Below are 23,574 nucleotides of genomic sequence, written 5' to 3' on the forward strand. Positions count from 1 at the left end.
GAAAGATTTGAGAAATATTTAAGGCAGAAAGCTTATTAAAGGTTTGGCTAAGAAGGAAACTTGAGCAAGAATGGTGAGGATGCTTGAGGAGTTTCTTCATCTTGATATGTTTAATTTAAAGGTCTGGAAGACATCTAAGAGGTGATAGCTAGTAACAGTGGGGTCTGGAGCTCAAGAGGAAAACTAGCTGGGAGATATTGATCTAAGAATTGTTAGTACAGAGACATTACTGAAGCCGTGAGAGTGATAAGAGCATTTGTGGAGGAAGTGCAGCTTGAGAAAAACAAAAGTGGCCGAGAGCAGATTCCTGAGAATTCTAACCTGAGGTTAGATAATAGAAGGGAAGGAAGAGGAGAAGGAGGAAGAAAAGAGGAGGAAAATGGATTGCCTTAACATTTTTTTACTTCCAAAGGGGAATGTGTCTGGGGAGACGGACCCTGTCTGGGGAACTATGTAATGTTGAGGATCGTTCACTGGTCATGAAATCCCAAGAAGTGGTGTGTTGGTTCATGATGCCATAGTTTCCTGGGCATAAATTTAATAAAGGAAATATGAAAATACATTTGTTTTCAAATAGCAAAGAAAGTTAAACTATTGAAAATGTTTATTTCTCCCTAGCAAATTCCCAGAATCCCTTGATGAGGATTTTTTTATGCAGCCAAACATTTAAATCACTGTAACAAGGGAAAAGGAGGGGAAGATAAAGAGCCTTCTGTCATTTATGGATTCATGTTTATAAGACAAAAATGTTCGTCATTGCCTCCTAAGTACTCCTCCCCACGCACACACACAAATTGTCAGGGAAACTTTCTCACCTAGCTTCACCCTCTCTGTTTTCTTGTCCTTTTTATAAAATGGAATTGCCTTTTTATTCCTGACTGTTCCAGTCCATCCAGTGAATGGTGTGGTACATATGAATTTGCAACAATGAGAAATCTCTAAGATGAACTTCCATTAAAAAGGTTTTCTCTTCTCTTTACTCTCTTCTCTTTCCTAGCTCTCTGAACTTCGAGGCCAGCCCTTGTTCAAATTTTACCTGGCATGAAATAACTTACATCTTTGGCCAAGCTAACAGTTATTCATAAATAGATACCTAAGAGATGAGTTTTCACCTGGAATTCTCTTCCCCTGATAAATTCTAATGCGTCCTTCAAACTCCAGATTAACTACCACTTTTTACATGAAATGAAATTAGATCCTCCTTACTCGATGCTCCCGAACTGTTCTGTTTATAACTCTATTCATAGCGCCTACTGTGCTGAATTGTAATTGTCTTGCCAATTACGACTGGCAGATTTTGAATCTCTAAACAGTAGGTCTCTAACTTGTTTGATTCAACTTTGAATTCTCAGTGCCTTGCACTTAGTAGCTATTTAATAATTATGTGAACAAATGACTAAATTCATGTCAAACATCAGCTTGTAGCAGCTTCTTAAGCCTAAATGGATGACTCCAAATGCCATCCTTTTCTGGACTCCCAGGGAAATATCTTTCTCCTCTCTGTGTTTGAGAAGCTCCAGATGTAGCACATTCTATCAGACACTCCTTCAAAGCATTTGTAATTCTCCAAAGGCAGATTTAGTGGGTCGAATGTTCCCCCTGAATTCTTGGCCACCTAGAACTTTAGAATGTGACCTTAATTGCAAATAGGGCCTTTATTAGTTAAGGAATTTGAGGTGAAATCATCCTGGATTTAGGTTGGTTCCTAAATCCAATGACTTCTGTTCCTATAAGAAGATGAGAGGACACAAAGAGACATATGGAGAATAAGTCCATGTGAAGATAGAGGCAGAGACCAGAAATAGAGAACACAGCTCAAAGACATTGAATGCCAGGGATTGCCAGGACCTACCCAGAGCTAGGAAGAGGCCAGGAGGATTCTTTCTTGGAGTCTTCAGAAGGATCATGTCCCCACTGACACCTTGTTTTCAGACTTGTAGCCTCCATGGTGGTGAGAGAATAAGTTTCTTTTTTTTTTAAGCCACCAAGTTTGTGGTAATTTGTTACAGCAGCCCTAAGAATTGAATACAGTAAGGAAGAGGTCCTTCCAGGGAATAGTGTAGACTTCCTGAGGGCTCCAATTCAATCACCTCTCTGCAGCAAAATATCTGCCTCAGGATTTGCTGCTGGATAGAAAAATATTCAAGGCCATTGGGCCAAGATAAAATGCACCAAATCAGAGTGAAGTCCCATCAGAGAGCCTGAAGTCAGCAAGGTTAACTGCAGCAGCTTAAAGTACAGTGAGGTGGTCCAGAGCTATAATTCTCAAGGTGGTGTCAAGTTGGGATCTGCTTGACAAACATTGCTCTTAACTTTTGCAGCTGGGATCTCCATAGCCCTGCAGGCAGTTCAGTGGTAACTGGGGCTCAGAAACCAACTATTCTTCTAAGCAGGAAAAAGAGGAAGAATCTAGAACTAAAAGGCATCAGACTAGCTTCCGTTTCTACTATGTGCTTGACATTGAATTCCAGCCCCTGAGACTTCTGCCTTGTGACCTAACTCCAAACATGCACCCTGCCATGATTACATCTCCCTGTTTATGATTAACAAACTCTCTTATGTACTAACCTCCTCACTGTAAGTTCTTCCTATTGCCTTACCTTACTTAAACCGTCCCCCAGAATAGTCATTATATTTGTAACTACATGCTTAGCCTCTGTCTCCCTTACTTATCAGCTCCATGAGTACCATTTTCATACTCATTGCTCTTTCCCTAATGCCTATCACACTGCTTGTAATATAGTAGGAACTTAATATAGAATTTATTTATACCTCTGTTTCAGTCCCTCTGATCATTCCTGTCTTTTTATGCCTCCACCACAGGGAACGCACATTTCTCCCAAATCAGAATTTTTCCTTGTGTCTTAGTACTTTCAAAAACTGAGTACCGGCCATGAACCTCAGGGTCATCACTAGGTCCTCTAATAATGGCTGTCCCCACTCCTTAGACACTATGCACATATCTAGATTTTCTCAGTTTTCTCAAGGAAAAAAACTGCATTTTTCTTCTATGCAAAAACTCTGCATTCAAATTTGTCTCACCACTGTCAAAACCTTGAAAGAAAAGGGAGGCAGTTCAGCACCTTGGACAGCTCTAAGCCATACTAACGATTGTTTGTTGCTACTACTTTGGCTCTTCAAAGAACTTGATGCCTCCCTTGGATAGCTCAAGACTGATTGCCTTTGACCCCATCATGGCTCTTGAACCTAAAGAAATCCCAAGTCATTGATGTCAATCTCTTCCCTTTGTAAGCAGAGAAATGGCCTTCTCCTTTCCAACCAGACTTTGGATCTGAAAGCAGGATCCTATCATCGGCAGGGAAAGAAAGATTTTTGTGTCTTCATTGAGCCCAAGTGGTTGGGATACTAGGGTCAGGAGAGGAACAAGGTTCTGTGCCTAACTTTTTCTTGATAGTAACTTTCTCTTCCAGAGATGAAAGTTTAAATATTAATATAAGTCAAGACAGCTAGATATGTATAATGAACTTCCACATAACCATCACATGGATTCAACACATGATTTGTCATACCTGCTTTACCCTTTTTTTTCTTTTTTGGCTTCTTTTTGTTTGCTGAAAGATATAAAATCAAATCCTAAACCTCATGTCATTTCGCCCAAACATATTTAGTATGCTTCTCTTTTAAAAGTAGATATTTTCTCAATGCCATTATCACACTTAACAATGATTTATTTATGTCATCCAATTTCCACTCCATATGCAAATTTCCTTAATAACATAAAAAATGTCTTTGTACTTTTGGTTTTATGTGAATCGGGATGCAAAGAAGGTCCACACAGCATATTTAGTTGTTATGCTTCTTTAGCCTCCTTTAATGAAGAGCCATACCTAATCCCTTTATTTTTTCATGCCATTGACTGTTGAAGGAACTGGGCCAATGATCTATAAAATTTCCACACTCCAGACCTGCCTGTTTGCTTCTTCTTGGTATCATTGCTTCCTTATTCTCCATATTTCCTACAATCTGGAGGTCAGCTCTAAAGGCTTGATTAGCTTCAGGTTCAACATTCTTTGGCAAGAATGCCTTATAGGTGGTATCAAGGCTACTTTAAAATGGGACCTGTGTCCTTCATATTACATCACAGCTGTCTCAGTCTCACTGATGCTCACATCTAATGGTGGATCCAGGGGCTGTCTACTTGATTCCTCCATTGTAAATTTCCCCCATCACTCTTCATCTAATGGCTTCTCCCAGTGACGATCAGTTAGGGTTACAAATGATTTTCTAATTGTTATTTCTTATCCACTTATTAGCTAGAATTCTTCTGTAAAAAATTGTCCCTCAGGCTATTTGATTACCATGAAATATAGTTCATAAATGAAAATCAAGATAAATGATTAATTCTTCTCCTTAATTCCAATCACCCAGATAGCTTTTACAACACTGAACAAATTATAACAGAGTGTTTATTTTCTAATTCATCTTGTTCTTCTTGCTTGCTTCCTCTGAAAACTCTGATGAAATCACAGAATGAATTTATATATTTTCTTTTGAATAATATAAATTCATAGAAATATAAAGGACCACAGAAATCACGTATTTTAACCGTCACATTGCTCAAGTAAGGAAACTGAGGCATGGAGATATGATAATACGTTCAGTATGGTGGGTATGCTGAGAATGCAGTCCAGATTTGCCAAATCCATGTGTGTCATTCTGGGCATCCTAGTTTGGATGATGTACATGTGAAAGTGTTTGTGGAAGAATAATAGCTAGATTCTTGTATTCTTTAATAGCTAGGACTGTGATGGTTCCATAACTCATTTCAAATCATCTATTTATCTTGTTTAAGAAATTTTGTTTACCCACATGGACCTTAGCTTGACAAAAAAAAAAAACCTGAGAGTTCACTATAGAAAGTAAATATAATTTATCAATTCTATGTTTATTGAGCATTAAGTCAATATCCCTGTGATGCAATCAAGAAGTCATAAGACATGGTTCCCACACCTTAAAATCTAACTGGAGAAGTCAGACATACAACATAAAATCACCATAAAAGAGTTAGTTCATGTTCATGACCTCAATAGCAAAGATTTCCCAAGCCATCTGTGTTCATAGCCAAGTGAATGGACAGATGATGAATGCTATGGGACTGGGGAGTTTGGAGGGTTTCATGGAGGAGGTGGGGCCTAAGTTTTCCAGAGGATAGGTGGGAATTTAGGGCAGGGAAATAGCTTGGAGCCTTAATGAAGAGGAAGGAAATGCTAAAGTGGTGCTGAATAAATCTATCTAAGTAGGGTGGAGGATTTGCATTAGGGGGGTCTTCCTTACTGAGGTAAGGAATGAAGTGTATGGAGACAGGGTGAAGAAAGCCCTACATATGAAAACACAGAATTGGGCCCCTTTTTCCCATCAGGTATGGAAGGCCACTGAGGAATCGCAGGTAGTAGGTGGCATGATGAAATCCAGGAAGCATGTAGCAGTCAGTCTCTCTCCCACTCAGAATCTGCCCTCTCTTGGTTGGAAAGATTGGGACCCCATGCTCTTTCAGTTTTTAAGCTGTTTTCTTATAGTAAACCTTAGGACATTTGGGATAAAACAATCGATTCTACTAGGGCAGGCCTCTGCTCCCTGGTGGGGCTTTGAATTATTTTCCCCCTCCACTCACAGAATGTTGCCACCAGTGTCCTTCTTCCTCGTTCTTCCCTATTCACTAATAGTGCACACTCATGCATTCAATAAACATGTGTTGAATAATGTGTTATAAGCATTGCTCTAGGCACTAAAATATAGTGGTGGATATATCAGGCAAGACCCCTACTTTCATGGGGCTTACAACCTAGTAAAAGACAGGCAATATATAGAAAATGTGCAAGGAAATAAAAACAAAATTATTTCAGATTGTGAAATGGGTATATGTTGATGTGATGGCAAGTAATAGAGGATGAGGAAACCTCTGCAAATAGTGTGGTTAGGAAAGGTCTTCCCAAAGACAGGACATTTGATCTGACGCCTCAGTGATGAAACACTATGGGCATTCAGAGCCTGGGGTATATTTTTCCAGGTAGACCAAAAAGTGTATGCAAAGTTTCCAAGGCAAGACTGGATTTCATATATTAAGGTACTAAAAGGCCAGTGTAAGTGAAATATAGTAAGTAAAATTGCAAGTAGTGTGAAATGAAAGCAGAATGGAAAGGGACAAAGTCATGCCGATTCTTAGAGTTGTTAGTGAGCTGTTTGTATTTTATTCTGAGAGTGCTGGGAAGCCATCGAAGGGTTTTCTATGGAGAAGTCACAAAATCCTATTTATGATTTTAGAAGATCACTACGATGCATGTAGAAGGGTAGTAATTATACCATTGCATACAGAAGTAAAAGTCTGGCTAGCAAGTAATTATCCATCAATAAGAACAAGGTAGAAAATTTCTTTTGTGTGCATACAATGGAATACCATGCAACTGTGAAAAATGATGGGCAGATATTTATGTACTGATATAGATTGTAAGTGAAAAGGTAAGATGTCAGGCAGTGTGGGGTGTTTGCTATATTTGTGTAAAAAAATAAAGTAGGACTCTAAAAGAGGAGACTTTGTAAAGAAATGGATTCTCTAATGGTGCGATTCAGATGGTTCCCTATTGGTCTATGGTGGAGACCATCCAGGTAGTGCTGGCCACACAACTAGCCATGCTATAACTGTCGGTCTGTCAACTTCTCTGGTGCCTTCACCAGCAGAACCCAGCCACATGGCATCAGCCTGCCCAGGCCTGCCTGTTCCCATGTTTGATAGGTTATTAGTCTAGAAAGTTGTAGTAGGATCCTTGTGAATCACATCCAACATTTCCAAAACAAGGCAACTAAATAAGCAGTGAGCGTGAGGCTGAGAATGAAGCTTCTTCATCTCAGAATGGTTGGGGTTAGCCTGCTATTTACCATGGAAGAAGTTTCTTTGCAGAGTCAAACTTGGAAAGAGAACTGGGGATGGGGTGAGACAATGCCATGCTTTCAGAGGAGAGAGGAAAGGGGGATGCAGAGGGAAGGGAGCAACCTGCCAAGAAGCACCAGGGCAACCCGGGCCAGGTAGGCTCCTCCTCTGGTTGTCTCCAACCACACACTGGGGCACTGAATTGCCTGTGGATAAAGTCAAAGCCAGCCCAGAATCCACCCTTCCCATGAGCTCACTGTTTTCCTCTGTCACCACCCTGCCTGGAGCTCAGGAATCGTAATTCAGGAGTGAAACCTGCCCAGGACGTACAGCAGGGTGAAGAGTGCATTCCAGCAACAGAAGTGATCGCATGATGACCCACCTCTCCGGTTAATGTCATCCCCCTCCACTAACACTCACACACACTTATGCACACGCTAACACAAAATTCTCATTGATTCCCATTGATCATTATTGCCATGATATCATAGAAAGACCATCATCCTGGAGAAGAGATGACTCTGATACATTAAGCCAAGGTGTGGCTCTGGGACCAGCAGAACCAGGAGCACCTGAGAACTGGTTAGAGAAAGAAATTCTTGGACCCCAGGACCCCACTACAAACCTAACTGAATCAGAATCTCTGGGGGTGGGGCCCAGTTATCTGTTTTAACAAAGTCCTCCAGGTAATTGCCACGCAGGCTCAAGTTCTCAGCCTTGGCTACACATTGGAATCACCTGGGAAGCTTTAAAGACTGTTGATGCCTGGGTCACACTCCAGAGATCCTGTTGTAGTTGATTTGGGTAAGGCCTGGACAGGGAATCACCTCATTCATATTCTCACACACACACACACACACACACACACACACACACACACACACACACACGGTAGGGGATTGGGGGAGAGCAAAGAATATCTTCCACTTGGACATCTTCCAACAGGACCAACGATTTGTCTTCTCTTCCTCTGCCTCCCTCTTCACTCCCTCTTCCTTCCTATGTTCCACTCTGGAAGCCTGTTAGGACTGCTTCCATGGGTCTGACATGCACCATCTCTAGACTGAATACTTCGAACCTTATTAAGCAGTTGAATTAGTGTATGATAGTATCAGGAATCATCTCAGAAAGCAACCAATTTACAGACTTACAGATGGAACTGGCCCTAATGCAGGAAAGTCAATATATTTATTGAGTTTTAAAAAGTTTATCATAAATACTGACATTTTAAAATAAAGCACCTTAAGTGTATCTAATAGAATGTAAACCCTCGAGCAGTTTGATGCCCACATTTATCCACTTAAACGAATACCCAGACTGTTACTAGTCAAATATTTTACATCATTTCTTAATCTTTTTGAACTTATATTCTATGCAATTCTGAAAAGATGAGGAACAGGGAGGTGAAGTAACTTGCCCAAGGTCACATAGCATGTATATGGCAGCTCTGGGTACGAATCCAGATATCTTGCTTCGGATTCTGTTATTTCCATTTATTACTAACCATTTGTTATTTACATTTTGAATTTAAATAAAACTTAAAATATGCATGCCAAAAAATTTTTGTTGATAAAATAACTCACCACTTTTTAACTCGACAGAACTATTTTAAAATTTAACTTGTTTTAGGACTTGCTGTTTAGGACTTGCTCTTAGGACTAAAACATAGTAAAGATCTATGTTTTAAAACATATGAAGTACTTTTTACACTGGGAATGAAGCTATACTAGGACTGCCAGTATGTATGCTCTGTCCATGAGCCTTAATATCTACTCCCTGCAGACTGGGCGACTGGAAGTGTGTGTCCACCTTTGTATGTCTCTTTGTGTTTATAACCCTTGAGACCAATGGCAAGTTCTAGAGTTGTTGCTTTGAGCAGTGTCTGATCCTAGAGAATGGCTTTTTTGTGGGAACAATGGGACTGCCCCCACGGCCCCAAGTGGCACGAGAAGGCAAGATGTGAGACTAGAATATATACATGCCTTCCTTGTAGGGTTGCCTTGTGGAATACTATGGACATATACATATTAAAGGACATACACGACCCTCTAAGAGTTCATGAACCCAAGTTAAGGATTTTGCAAAGAGAATTATAGCCTCTGGGCTAGAAGTGTCTCAGAGATAATCTAACCCAACCCTTCATTTCATCAACAAGGAGACAAAGGCCCAGGAGGAGAGAGAACTTGTCCAGGGCCACACAGCCAGTGGGCAGGGGGAATGGAAGTCTGATAGGGGAGGGAGAACACGTTCAGCTCCCAGTCCCCATGTCTCTTTCCTACAGGGATATTTCCTGGCTGGCACCTGAGCTATGTCGATGTGAAGGACAATTCCCGCGATGAGACCTTCCGTTTCCAATGTGACTGCTGGCTCTCCAAGAATGAGGGCGACAGGCAGACAGTCCGTGACTTTCCCTGTGCCAACAATGAGATCCACGATGAGCTGGAGGAGACGAGTACGTGTGGAGACCGGTGGGCGCTGCTTAGATTCAGCCTGGGCTGAATCTTCAGTTAAACGAGAGTTAGCTCAGGAGGGAGGTGGGAACAATGTTGGAAAACCTAAAGAAGGAACTCTTACAGCTGCAGGGGAATCAGATGCCCAATGAAGGAAATAACATTGGAGAGATGCATAAGTAAGCACCCTAAATATTATTTCGTGGACCTGGAACAGCCAAGATACTGGTACCAGCTCATGGCCCCAAATCACAGGGACTAATCAGGTAGAGGAAAACCCACGGGGGATAAGCTTACTCTGCCCTGAGGGCTGGGCTGGCAGTTTGATGTGACGCTCCCTCTGGTTTATTTTTCTGTCATGGACTCTCTCCAACTGATGTCTGTGACAACAGCCACCAAATCAAGCCTTCCTGGAAACAGAATGTGCAGGGCAGCCAGCTTCTCCACCAACCACTTTCTCTTTGGTTCCTTCCTCAGGGGATGTTTAAAGGGAAAGAGTAATTGGTCCCTAAGGTGGATGGCCATCCAGGACCGGGGAAGTGTTTCTTTAATACAGATGCTAGTATCTGCATCCAACAGATTTGACAAAGGCTTATCAATAGCAGAGCCTGATGTGAAGAAAGGATCTTCCAACCTTAGTTATTAAGGTAACACTACCTGCATGAAGACATAAACCCCCAAATCTCAATGGCTAAATACAACAAAATTTGTTTCTCACTCACATAATAAACCATCCAGTGCGAGTGTTTGGCAAGAGGCCTTCCACACTGTGATTCAGGGACTCTTCTCATCTGTCTGCCATTTTCAACACGTGACTCCCACATGTCTTGCAGAGGGAAAAGAGAGCATGGAGAAGGCACACTCCCCTACCTTAGCATATTAACTCACATTCTGTTAGTCATGCAGCTCCACCGAGATGTAAAGGCATCTGGGTAATGCCATACCTGGCTGGACAGTCACTCCCTGGCGAGCACTGTACACCACGTGGCAAGGGAAGCGTGGATCCTTGGTGGAAAGCCACTCAGCCTTCTCCACCATGCCATCAAAACTACCCAGTGATGGACTTAGCTACTTCGAGAGGCAGTGAACACTGATGTCCCTGGTAGCATTCAAACAAGGGCCAACTACTCATCTATCAGCTTTACTGCATGGGGATTCCCGCCCTGATTCAGAGGGTGAACTCTCAGCTTCTGTAATTGCACTTACTAGGAAGTTACTGGGGGCCCAGTTTTATTTTAGATGCTAAGTGTGATGCACACTGCTTTGTGATTCCTAGTTTATCTGTATGGACCTTTGTCCATGTGCAGTTCTCCCTACACAGGTGTAAGCTCCCAAAGGTCAAGGACAAAATCACTCACGTTTGTAGCCCTCTGCAGCTCTCTAGGCTTTGGGGCTTAGTAGGTATACAAGTCGTTAGTGCTCAGCAAATGGAAGAAGATGCAGTCGGTCGTTTTCCTTAGAGCCTCACAATCTCATTAGAGGGAGAGGCTAATATACAAATGCCAACACAAGCAACAGAGGCTCCTTGGGCCATTGGTGTTCAGGGGAGAAGAGATTCGTCAGGCTGGGAGAATAACCACTGAGTTTCCTTCCCAGATTTCCTGCCAAACAGCTGCTAAGACCTACGGGATTTGGGTTGGCAGGGAGATGGGCAGAGGGGAAGCATCACTTGCATTATTTCCAGAAGGATGTGTGTGGGCTAGAGATGGGAGGGCAGGGACACGGAGCCCAGGAGATGGCCTGGATCAGTCCGTCTTTACTAGGAGCCTGCAGAGGGCAGAGTGGCGCCTTCTAGGCTGCCCACAGGGGGAGAGACAGTGACACCCGTGTCCTAAGATGGAGGCTTATCCTGGGGAGAGCCAGGGACGCAGTTCCAGCCAATCATTTCAACCCTCAGCTAATTTTATTTAACCACTTGGCAAATACTTATTGAAAACCTACTAAGTGCCACTAAGTGTGGGTTCTGGGGACACACTAATGAAAACCTACTAAGTGCCACTAAGTGTGGGTTCTGGGGACACACTAATGAATAAGGCAGAGACCCTGCCCTCATGGCACTTACATTCTGTGTCTGTGTCCCCAGGGGCACCTCTGGGCGCTTGACTTGTGAGAATAAATATGCTCTCATACTTGAACAGAGCTTCACATGTGTGAAAGCATTCCACACGTCCCTTGCTCTCACCGGGTCCTCGCCACCCCACTCCTACCCTATGAGCTAGATAGGGGGCAAATTCACCCCTCTATATCATAGGTAAGGAAAATCAAAAACCAGAAAGGTGAAGTGACATGTCTAAGGCTCTCCAGGCCCGGGACTCTCAGCCCCATGCAAACCACATGGTAGGAGCTCGCCAGAGAAGGGTCCTGACAACATGAGTTGGGGAAGGTGATGTGGAGCAGTAAGGTCCTGACGCCCACCAGATGCCCAGGCGTCCTCTGGTGCTACTCCATGGAATCAGGTGCCCCTGCAGTCCTGGCCTCAAGGCAAACACCTGTCTGTTCAGGAGTTGCTCACCTGATGGGATGTTGGATCCTCTCGGTGCATCCTGGGTTGCTGGTTCATCTCCCTCTGAGGGTGCCACGCCCAGAGCCCAGGCAAGATGTCAAGGGTGGCCAGATCTCCTCTCTCCTCTCCTGCCACCTGCACCACATTCACCACATTCACTGCTTTGCTGGTGGCCCCTTCATGTGAGTGACGCGCACGGTGGCTGCTGAGCCACTTTCTCCAGCCGGGCTGGTCCTGTATGGGTGTTGGCCCCAGGGTGAGCCTCATATGGACCCCTCCTAGGCTGGGCTCCTACCGGCCCCACTCTTTCAGGTCCCTGGTCCTCCTCTGTCTTTTCCTCCCAGCAACCTATAAACAAAACTGAGAGTCATGCCTTCCACATTTTTATCAAGCCATTGATGAAATGACTTTCCAAGGTGAACATATGCTGATTGAGAGACTATTGATGAAGCTGGCCGCATTTGTTTCTAATCTGTGTAAATGTCCTCACTTACACACCTTCCTTCTCTACCTTCTCCCCGGGGCCATGAGGAGAGGATTGCTTATGGTCCACATGCGCTGCTTCTCGAGTGTTCCACTTGAGTTGATCGTAGAGAGCAAGTAGGTTCCTAGCGCTCCCTGCCTCCTCTCCTGGGCTCTGACAAGCCATTTCCTCTACACTGCCCAGGATCCACTTTGAATTCACAGGTGTCTGGTTTGCAGAAATACTTTACCAGCTGCTGGGAAAGCAGAATGGCAGTGGGACCACCCCCTCCCTGCAATGGCTTCGAGCCATGGGCAGTGGCTCAGCCATTTCACGTCCCTGGGCTGTGAACGGTTGGGCCTGCAGAGCCCCGCTCTTCTTCCAGGGCTTGTGTGGATCTCTTCCCCTATCGTGGGCATTTTTGCCCTGATTCATTCTACCTGTGACTTGAGAGGAGTCACAAAGGCAACAGTTTGCTGAGAGGCCAGGATTGACGTTACATGGAGCTGTAGGCACAGCCATCCCTTCTAATTGTCTTTATCACATGTCTGAGATAAAAGCACAGAGATCAAACTATCCCTTTGGATCCAGAATCCCAAATCCTCAATGATTCACCTACTGCAGCAAGAGCTGTATGCACAGGGAAACCTCCAGACAAATATTGTGTCCTCCCGTGTGCCAGCTCCATCCCAGCCTGGTCCCTGGGGAGTGGGGCTGGATCATGTGGATTTCAAGCCCCTCTCATGCCCCTCAGTATCTTTGCTTACGCTGCTCCCTCCTCCTAGAGCATCCTTCGGTTTTCCGCTGATCATAATCATGGCTCTTTTTCAAGACCAAGCTCATACGCCATCTTCTTCATGAAGCTTACTGCGATTAGCCCAATCATTCATTGCTCACTCAACAAATATTTATTGAGTGCCTATGTGCCAGGCACTGTTCTGGGCTCTTGGGATCTATAAGTGAGCAAAATGAAGACCCCTGCTCTCATGGAGCTTACATTCAAGTGGGAGGGGGGAATACAATAAACGGTAAAATAATCAGTAAACTCCTTAGCATGTTAGAAGGTACTAGGTGATAAGAGAAGATAATAGAGCTCAGTAGGGCAGGCGCTGGGAAAATCAGGCAGGAAGTGTGGTTCAGGTGGTCTGGCAGACTCTGTGAGAAGGTGACATCTGAGTAGGGAGGAAGGAGGGGAGGGAGTGAGTCAAGCCAACATGGGTGGGGGTGGGGAGAGAAAGGGGACATGCTCAAGGCAGAGCTCTGAGACCAGAGTGTGCCTCCTGTTCTGGAATGGCACGGAGGCTGAGCGGAGCGAGCAAGGGAGAAAGTACTGGAAGGTGAGGTTTGAGAGGTAATGGGAGCCTGCTTCACCCTCCCTCCCATGCTATTTTGGCCCTTCGTTTAAGGTTATTCCGTCCTGTGGTGCAGTCGGTGTTTCTGTCTGGGGCTAGAGATGAGTTCTAGTGTTGCCCAGAGTCTAGCCCAGTCCTGACACTTGGCAAATGCTGACATGCTTGTGGGAACTGCGGGGGAGGGAGGTCGTGGAGCTGAGCATGACACCAGAGTGAGAGCTGTGACAAGACAGGGAATGAGACTGCTTGCTACAGAAAGTTTGAGGCAACTGGATCTTCCCCCTCCCCTTTCTGTAGCTGGGCCCCACCTCTCCTCCCTTCTCTTTGCACACCGTCTCCACTTTGCATCTCACAGACTCTTCCATCCCTGAGAACCGGGCCCCAGCGTCTCTCTGAAAACTCATCCCAACCTCATGGATCCTGGAGGCAGAGGCGTTTGGCCCTTCACTCCCAGTGGCTCCCATGCTTGCCAGGAAAAGAGATTGCTACTATAAATAAAATGAGGACACCACTCTAGACCCCAAATTGAGGCAGGTTCTATTTATAGTGCCTCAGTTGTAGCAATTTTAACCTGCGCCCCACCCCAGCCCCCTTAAGGCTGTGATCTAAGACCAGATGTAGGACCTGCAAGGAGTGGCCAGTTTGCTCCTGCTCTGATGGTGGGTGCTGCTTCCCCTCTACTGACTCTCTCCCACCTTTTCCACCACAGCCTATGAGATCATCATAGAAACCGGCAACGGAGGCGAAACCAGGGAGAACGTCTGGCTCATCCTGGAGGGCAGGAAGAACCGATCCAAAGAGTTTCTCGTGGAAAATTCTTCTAGACAGCGGGCGTTTAGGAAGTAGGAAGAGGGGTGCCCACAGGGGAATGCGGATGGGTGGGGCGCGTAAGAGAGGGACCCCAAGAACCAACCCTTTTAGTGGGGGCCATAAATATACAAATGGGCTTAACCAGCAAGAATTTATTGAGTGCCTACTGTGTGCCAACCCCATTCGAGCTCCAACGGATGAAACAAGGAGATTTAGAAGAGGGAAGAGAGGGGACTGTCATTTAAAGAGAGCCCCCTCTAAGAAACTAGAATCTATATTATTCCAACTACTAGAAAGAAGGGATAATTTTGTAATATGATAGAAGTGCTAATTATGGCTACAATGGCAATCATAGTACAATATATAAATGTTTCCAAGTGACATGTTGTACGCCTTAAATTTACACAATAGTATATGTCAAATGTATGCCAATTTTTAAAAAGTTAATAGAAAACTACAACAAAAATCAGTTAATAAATTAATTAAAGCAAGCCCACTCTGCGGCAGGACCGGGAATCACACAGATATTATCCTGTGTCCGTGCAGATGAGGAGCTCACAGTCTAGTTGAAAAGGGAGACATTCACCCATAAGAATGCAGAAGGATCATATAAGACAGCGTAGACTTTTAGGAGGGAGGGAGGGGAGAGCCTCTAAGATGCTTTATGGGAAAATCAAAATTGGGTCTCGTGTAACAGGTGCCTCTGCTCAGCACTCCCGGCTGCCTGCCACACGCCGGAGACTCTCACCGCCTCCTGCACGTCTGAGCCACCTCTGAACTGCTCAGAAGCCCCCTTCATCTCCCCGCTCTGTCCAGAATTGCCTACATAAAATCTCCCCCTGCCATAACCCCACTGTACCTTCTATTCAAACCCCTCGGAGTGGGGATGGTTGGAGCTGACCCCACACCTGCAGACTGCCCCTCCCCCTTCTTTTCCACTGCCGTTTCCCTCAATGAACCCAGCCAAGTCAGCACTCCCCCCAGAAATGTCTGCACCTCCAATCCCACTGTTCCCATCCCTTGACTTTGCCAAGTCAGATCGACATCAGAGGACTCTTCCCTTCCCCCGCCTCTGCTCTCTGAATCTCATCACCCTCTTCAACCCAATGTCCAAGGCCCAGGACCTCACCCACCTCCAACACCATTCGATATTACCAATCATTGATTCCGGGACCAAGTAGCCGGAAGGGCTTTTTAATGGTTATGATTGTCTTGTTCCGAAACTAGACTGAACCCTTAAGCAGTGGAGACCTGACATCAGGTCTTGCTTGCTATTCTATCTCTGTTCTTCAGGCCAGTGCTTAGGATACAGTTGGCACTCAGTAAATGCTTACTTCCTTTAGTGGGCATGGGCAGTTCTCACTGGCCATATCTTTGCATCCTGCAGGGGGACCACGGACATATTTGAGTTTGACAGCGTCTATCTGGGAGACATTGCCTCCCTCTGCGTGGGCCACCTCGCCAGGGAGGACCGGTTCATCCCCAAGAGAGAGCTGGTCTGGCACGTCAAGACCATCACCATCACCGAGATGGAGTACGGCAACGTGTATGTCTTGGGCCTCTGCCCTCTTCCCCAGGAAGTGCCACGCAGTCAACGGGGAGGGCCTGTGGCCAGACCAGATGGCAGGGTGTGAGGTGTCCCCTTTGAGGTGAGGTCACCTCACTCAGGAGGCGTATGAGGCAGGAAGGGAAGAGGCAGCTACACTGGTTCTGGAGCTTTCTGAACCAGAGGCTTACCCCAGAGGCAGGGGACTAGACTGGATGACCTTGGGTGCTCCAGTGATGCTTCTTTGGAAGGAAAGAAGAGCCAGTCAGACAGGGCCAGACGGCTGAGTCTTTCCTTCCCTTCCCCCATGATCACTGTATAATGATAAAGAGATACAGCTTTGAAGCCTGCTGCTCCACAGTCAGAGTGAAAGCCTGTCATTCCTGTGGGCAGAGTAGAGACCAGCTGGAGTAATCCCATGGCCCACGGGCCCTGAGGACCCCAGATAAGGAGATTTACATTTCCCCCACCAAGGCCTTCTGGGAAGTCAGGCATTTCTGCAGGATTAAGGGTCTTAGTTACCTGGGTAACAGTTCACAGCCATCAGTTTTTCTAATTAATACCACTTGGTAACCGCGTTGGAAGACAGAAAGAGCCCTGAGGCTCTGGGAGGCAGGAAAGACACTAAGAAGGAACCGGGAGATGAGCAAGGGGAGGCCAAGGGCAGCGCATGCCTTGGGGAGGGTAGGCCCAGAGAGCAGCTAAGGCAGCTGGACATCCCCCCAGAACAACTGCCGCCCCCCGACCCCAGCTCCCCTCGTGCCCCTCCCGGCCTGGCCCTGCTCCTGGCAACGCCTTTCACAAGAAGCGCATGGGACAGAAGCAGCAGCCCTGCCTTACCAGGCGGGTCCCAGCTGCAGGCTCCAGCCTTCAGGAGCCCAGCTTCTCAGAGAAATGTCTGTCCACATTAGACCTGCCACCTGCAGGCTCCCTGGAATTGGCTGCCTCTGACCAAGCTTCCACTTTGGGGATTAAGCAGGAAAGGTTCTCACATTTGAACTTCCGTCTTAGCCATCTCAGGCTGCCATAACTGAATCTACAGAGTGGGTGGCTCAAACAACAGGCATTCTTTTCTCACAGTTCTGGAGTCTGGAAGTCAGAAATCAGGGTGCCAGCAGGGTTGGGTTCTTATGAGGCCTCTCTTCCTAGCTCACTGTGTACTCGCATGGCAGAGAAAGAGAGAGGGAGATCTGGCGTCTCTTCCTCTTCTTATAAGGGCACTAATCCCATCATGAGTCCCCACCCTCAGGACCTCATCAAAACCTGATTACCTCCCAAAGCCCCCATCTCCAAATACCATCACTTTGGGGGTTAGGGGCCTCAACATATGAATTTGGGAGGAGAGAACTCAGTTCATAGCAGCTTCCCTCTCGGGCTGCAATGTTATTTATTGCAATGTTATTTATTGCTCTTTTTGAGAAAAGAGCAATAAATTTACAACAGTAAATTCTGTAAGAGCAATACTGACGAGGACTTGAGAGCTGGGATACAGGGGCCTGGAAGAGTTCCAGCTCACCCAGCGAGCCAGGGCCAGGTCAAAGCCCCTTCTGCAACTTGAACTGTCTCCCTACGGCAAGGAGCGTGGCTCCTGATACTGCACCTCTGCAAATGCTCCAAATAAACAAAACGATACAATACAATAATAAGTCACCACCTGAGTTAGCTTTAAATCCACAGTGTTGGCTATGAGAGAGAGAGCCAAAGATCTCAGCACCACTCGGCACCTTCTAGTGTCAGGAGGAAGAGGGTGAAGAACTTCCCATCTCACAGTCCTGGGGCCGTTATAGGATTTTTTCATCCAGTGGAAAGAATCTGCCACTCCCAGTGAAGCATCTTTTCCTACATTCTCAAGAGTGTGGCCTTTTGTCAGCATGGTGCTTGGGCTGGAAGGGGAGGGAGGGATGTCCATGGGGTGGGGATCTTCCCAAAGGGAAGTGGGTGCAGGGAGTGCAGATACCCAGATGCTAGAGTTGTCACGGATCAGCCGTGTAGCCTCAGGCCATAACCCAGCACCTCTCAGGGAAGAGAGCTGGATGCCTTCTAGAGTCTGGTGGCAGGGGAAGGATGGCAGGGGTTCCAGCCTGGAGGGCTCTCAGAAGTCATACTCCAGCCTACCTACCCGCGCTGGTCTCAAGCCTGTGATTCCTGGTGTATGAGAACCTCCCCCCAACAAAATATCACCTCTATACAGAGAGGGGACAGTACAGGGGTGTTCCATCATCGTGGCTATTTTCGTATCACCATTCTAGAACACATTTAAATTCTGCCATGTAAAGACCACTTAAATAGCATTGTATGTGGATCCACAGTTCCTTTCTAACCAGCATGTTGGACCATAATATTTGGATTTCCATGAAATACAAATTAATTTGATCTCAATCTCATAAACACAACAATCTCAAATTTTTATGTTCCAACCAATTCCAGTCCTGACTCTTCTTCAGCGTTTCTGACCAGCTCTTTTTCGTCACTAATATCCTCAGGACCTTGGTGGAAGGACACACAGAGAGGCTTTTGTTTCTTTTTTTTTGTGAGGGGGGCGGGGTACGCGGGCCTCTCACTGTTGTGGCCTCTCCCGTTGCAGAGCACAGGCTCCAGACACACAGCCTCAGTGGCCATGGCTCACGGGCCCAGCCGCTCTGCGGCATGTGGGATCTTCCCGGACCGGGGCACGAACCCGTGTCCCCTGCATCGGCAGGCAGACTCTCAACCACTGCGCCACCAGGGAAGCCCTGTTTCTTTTCTTAAAAAACCAAAGTGGAATCGTTTTATCCCATTATCATATATAATACATAATCATTTTAAAATTCAAATAAGGCAAAAAAGTGTGTAAAACAAAGTAAAAATTCTCTAAAGCCCTACCCATCAGAGATGGCCATCTTGAGCATTTGGTGACTCTGTTCTCTCTGGCATATTTCTAATGTCTCACACACACACACTGTTCACAGAAGTGTGATCATATTCTACTTGGTTTTTTTAACATGTTCAATTTTTTGTTTGTTATTCTCTGCCTTGCCTTTATTGTCGCCCATGACCCTACCCCCATTGCCAGTGGGAACAGCCTGGCATGTTCTTCTGCAGCTGGAGTCTTAACGCCACAAAGCCCTGAGGTCCCACATTTTGGTGATGTTATAATTACGTCTATTAGGAAACATTTCCTTATAACTACACCAGTGAATATTTTTCAGCCATTAAAAACAACAAATTAGGTTTCCCTGGTGGTGCAGTGGTTAAGAATCTGCCTGCCGGGCTTCCCTGGTGGCGCAGTGGTTGAGAGTCCGCCTGCCAATGCAGGGGACACGGGTTCGTACCCCGGTCCAGGAAGATCCCACATGCCGCGGAGCGGCTGGGCCCGTGAGCCATGGCCGCTGAGCCTGCGTGTTCGGAGCCTGTGCTCCGCAACGGGAGAGGCCACAACAGTGAGAGGCCCACGTACAGCAAAAAAAAAAAAAGAATCTGCCTGCCAATGCAGGGGACACAAGTTCGAGCCCTGGTCCGGGAAGATCCCACATGCCGCGGAGCAACAAAGCCTGTGCACCACAACTACTGAGCCTGCGCTCTGGAGCCCGTGAGACACAACTGCCAAAGCCCACGTGCCTAGAGCTTGTGCTTCTCCATGAGAAGTCACTGCAGTGAGAAGCCCGCGCACCGTGATGAGGCATAGCCCCCACTCGCTGCAACCAGAGAAAGCCCGAGTGCAGCAACAAAGACCCAACGCAGCCAAAAATAAATAAATAAATTTATTAAAAAAAAAGAAAGATTTAAATATGTACCAGAAGACTTGGATCAATTCCCAGGAAGTATTGTTGAGTGAGAAAAGTAAGATATGGGAAAGAATGCATTATACGATGCCATTTTGTAAAGCGAACACTGACGTCCCAAATGTGTCCGTGTCTATGTGGGTCTGTGCAGGGTTGGGTGAAATGGAGGGAAATTTGGCAAGATACATCTACAGCTGTTACATGGGTTATCTGAGGTGAAGGCGAGATGCAGGAGGGGTACGGAAAGAGAAAAAGGAGATAGAGCCAAGCAAAAAGGAAAAGAAAAAGAATGCATTTAGAAGAACACCCATATGATCACAGGATTTTTGCATTTATATAGAATTATGTATATTAGTGGGCATTTGCATAAAGAAATACATTTTAAGTGAATGTTTAAGCAAAGAATGCGATTATATCTCCCTCTTAGAAAGTATGGTATGTAACAACAATCTAGATTTATCAAGTGACGAGTTGGGGGCAGAGAGATCTCAAGACAGAGTAATGATTTCTTGTGAAGTGTCTTTAAATGGCTGGCTCGTCAGGTGGCCAGGCAGGCTGTCTCCGGGCCCCAGCTCTGTGTCAACTTGTGCAGTGACTTCTCTTCTCCAAGCCTTCATTTCCTTTCTGTGAAATGGGAAGACGAAGTCTACGTATGACTCAGGGTTGTTGTGGGAGTTGATGAGATGCACAAATGCAAAGTCCGGGCATTTAGTGAGCAAGCAGAAAACCAAGTTCTTTTTGCTGTTATGTATTTTCATCTAAAAATTGATTTTGCACCACTGGGCGCGCCCTTTCAGGGCTGTGTTCCTGAAATCATTAGCCAGTGCCAGGATTGCTTATTTCCAAAGCTGTTATTTCCAAGCGATTTGGATGGGAAAAAAAACATGGCAGTTGTTCAGTCCAAACCTCTAGCACTGCCAATGGGAAAATCAAAGTCACATAGGTAGTAGGTGGCAGGGCTGGGGCAGACCCCAGGCCCCCTTACACCCTATGCAGTGTTTTCTCACTGTGCCCTCTGACTTCTTTCTTGGTAATTATTGGACTCACTGTCATTACCCAGAGGCTAACATTGTGGCGGGGGGAGGGTGTAAAGAAGGGACTTTTTGGTCCAAGACCACTTCTCTTGGCCCTGGACTTGCTTCTGTTTGTGGTAGCTTCTTCAGTACTTTGTACTGAAGTACTTTGCACCCCTTTGTACTATGTTGTCCATGAGCACATGCGTGTATGTGTATGCACACGCAACACACACACACACTCATAGTTCAACTCAGCCAAGTGCGAGGGTTTTGGGAGCATACATTTCATAGCTACTTTTCCACTTGGCTCTGCCTGAGATTGTTGTTCTGGATCCCATAGCGCCTCTAGGTGACAACACTGGGTAACATCATTCATCGGTCCCTTTGAAGGGGCAAGGGGATCAGCCTGGTTGGCGTGGAGTGAGCTTAGAGAAAGGCAGACAGCAGGTCAGAAAGGTAAACGCTGGGAGGAGGGTCGGATCATGTAAGGTCTTGCAGGCCTTTGTAAGGTGGTGATTTTTATTTATTCTGGGAAGCCGGTCGAGGGTTCTGAGCAGAAGGATGACATTCTTGGGCTTACATCTCCACGGGATCACTTGGATGCTGTGGAGAGGAGTCACGATAAGTAGCGAGAAGCAGGCAGACCAGTTAGGAAGCTGACACGTTCCAGGTCAAAGATGGTGGTGACCTGGATGAGAGGGGCAGCAGGGCGGAGAGTGAGATAGCGCATACTTTTTCAAGTGGGCTGATTCTGGGCCTGTTGTGAAGATGGGGTCAATGGGACTTGCTGGTGGATCGGATGTGGAGTGTGAGGGGAAAAGGAAAAGGAAAATCAAGGAGCAACTAAAATTATGAAGATGTCACTCACTGTCAACTCTCAGATAAACGAGACCCATCTTCACATTTTAATGCAGACATTTCCTGCCTTAAGATCCTGTCACCTGGGGAAGGAACCACTTGTGGATGCCCAGGGTCCTGGGGGAGGGCGTGAGCCTTGGCTGGTGTGCACTAACCTCCCCGACTCCCCCCGCTTCCAGGTACTTCTTCAACTGCGACTGCCTCATCCCCCTCAAGAGGAAGAGGAAGTACTTCAAGGTTTTTGAGGTCACCAAGACTACGGAGAGCTTTGCCAGCAAGGTCCAGAGCCTGGTGCTGGTCAAGTACGAGGTCATCGTGACGACGGGCTATGAGCCAGGGGCGGGCACCGATGCCAACGTCTTCGTGACCATCTTTGGGGCCAACGGCGACACGGGCAAGCGGGAGCTGAAGCAGAAGATGCGCAACCTGTTCGAGAGGGGCAGCACCGACCACTTCTTCCTGGAGACGCTGGAGCTGGGCGAGCTGCGCAAGGTGCGGCTGGAGCACGACAGCAGCGGCTACAGCTCCGGCTGGCTGGTGGAGAAGGTGGAGGTCACCAACACCAGCACCGGCGTGGCCACCATCTTCACCTGCGGCAGGTGGATGGACCAGAAGCGGGGCGATGGGCTCACCTGGAGAGACCTCTTCCCTTCCGTATGAGGGCTAGAGGCCCTCGCTCCCCCTTCCCACCAACTTGTCCCAACCACACCCGCTACCCCCCACCCTGGCTTTCAGCGGTCCTTTCCCAAAAGCCTCCTGGAGCTGGGACTGGGGACCAGAGCTCCATGGTCCTTCAGAGGCCATTGTGGGCAACGGCTTGTGGGGTCCTACACCCTCTCAGGTCTCCTGGATCCAGATGAATCCATCAACCTGTGTCATAATCCGTTGCTGTACAAAAATAACTTTTTGCATTTTCTTTTTCAATAATAGCAGTGACCAGGCTGAAGCTTGCTGCCAGGTGTGGACGGGAAATTGGGGCTTCACCCAGGGGATAGAAGTGGGGAAGAAGAGGCCATCAAGATGATGTATTTTAAGCAAAAACTAATTAACACTTTTTTCCCAGAAAAGCTGGGCTAATTAAATTATCACCAACCACACCCTGCAAAGGACTCATCTGGGCATCTGCTCACTTAGATATGCATCCTTTTTCCCAGTTGCAATAAATCCAGGGGCAAACAGAGAAAAACATCAGGAGGAAGAATTTTAGCTGGAAGGATTTATGACCCTGTGAACCGGTACATGAGTCTTTCTGTCACTTTACAAAGGACGCATTGCCAAGTGCCGGCTGGCTGCCCCAGCCGGTGATAACACAGTTGAGACCCGGAGACCTGAGCAGGTGATAGGGTGCAGGGAATAGGGGGAAGAAGGTGCCTGGAACAGTGCCTGGAACTGCCTGGTCCCTGCTGCACCCGGGCTTGGAGGGGAGGAGGGCATCGGTGGTGTTTAGAACTATGGCTCACTGTGGGCAATGTGGACTGAAAGCTGAGAAGGGACTGGAACAAAATAAAGATGTGGTCTCTGCCCTCAAGGGGGATGTGACCCTGATGGAGAGGCAGCAAGAGAACCATAATTCATGGGCATGCACAGATGTGCACGTACACACACACACACACACACACACACACACACACACACACACACATCCTGATCAACAATCACAGCTGGAGTGCAGTACAGCTCAGCCCCTGACTTCTGATTTTCCTGCGGAGGCAGGGGTGGGACTGAGCAGAAAAGTGCATCAGGCCAGGAAGTCTTCCTGTAGGAGGTACCCGGTACCAGGATTTCTGCTGTGTCACCATGGACCCTCTAGCCCAGACAGGTGTAAACTTAGTGAGGCTTCACGGCTCTGAGCTCTCGGAGACCCTTGGAGAGAGGCTGTGGCAGTAAGCACAGGGCCGGAGGCAGCAAGAAGCAGTCTTAAGTCCCAGC

At 46.7% G+C, this 23,574-nt stretch overlaps 1 protein-coding gene across 2 annotated transcripts in view; it reads left to right on the forward strand.

The window, feature by feature from the left end:
• LOXHD1 (lipoxygenase homology PLAT domains 1) overlaps positions 1-22,305 on the forward strand; it is a 198,858-nt gene extending 176,553 nt beyond the window's left edge. For both annotated transcript variants that reach the window (XM_065889869.1, XM_065889870.1), the window contains 4 exons: positions 9,168-9,338; positions 14,364-14,496; positions 15,852-16,010; positions 21,825-22,305. In XM_065889869.1, coding sequence (XP_065745941.1) covers positions 9,168-9,338; positions 14,364-14,496; positions 15,852-16,010; positions 21,825-22,305 — 944 coding nt within the window. The remainder of the gene's footprint in view (positions 1-9,167; positions 9,339-14,363; positions 14,497-15,851; positions 16,011-21,824) is intronic.
• Positions 22,306-23,574: the final 1,269 nt, after the last annotated feature.

The sequence above is a fragment of the Phocoena phocoena genome, chromosome 13 (assembly GCF_963924675.1).
Source record: "Phocoena phocoena chromosome 13, mPhoPho1.1, whole genome shotgun sequence".
NCBI classification, from domain to species: Eukaryota; Metazoa; Chordata; class Mammalia; order Artiodactyla; family Phocoenidae; genus Phocoena; species Phocoena phocoena.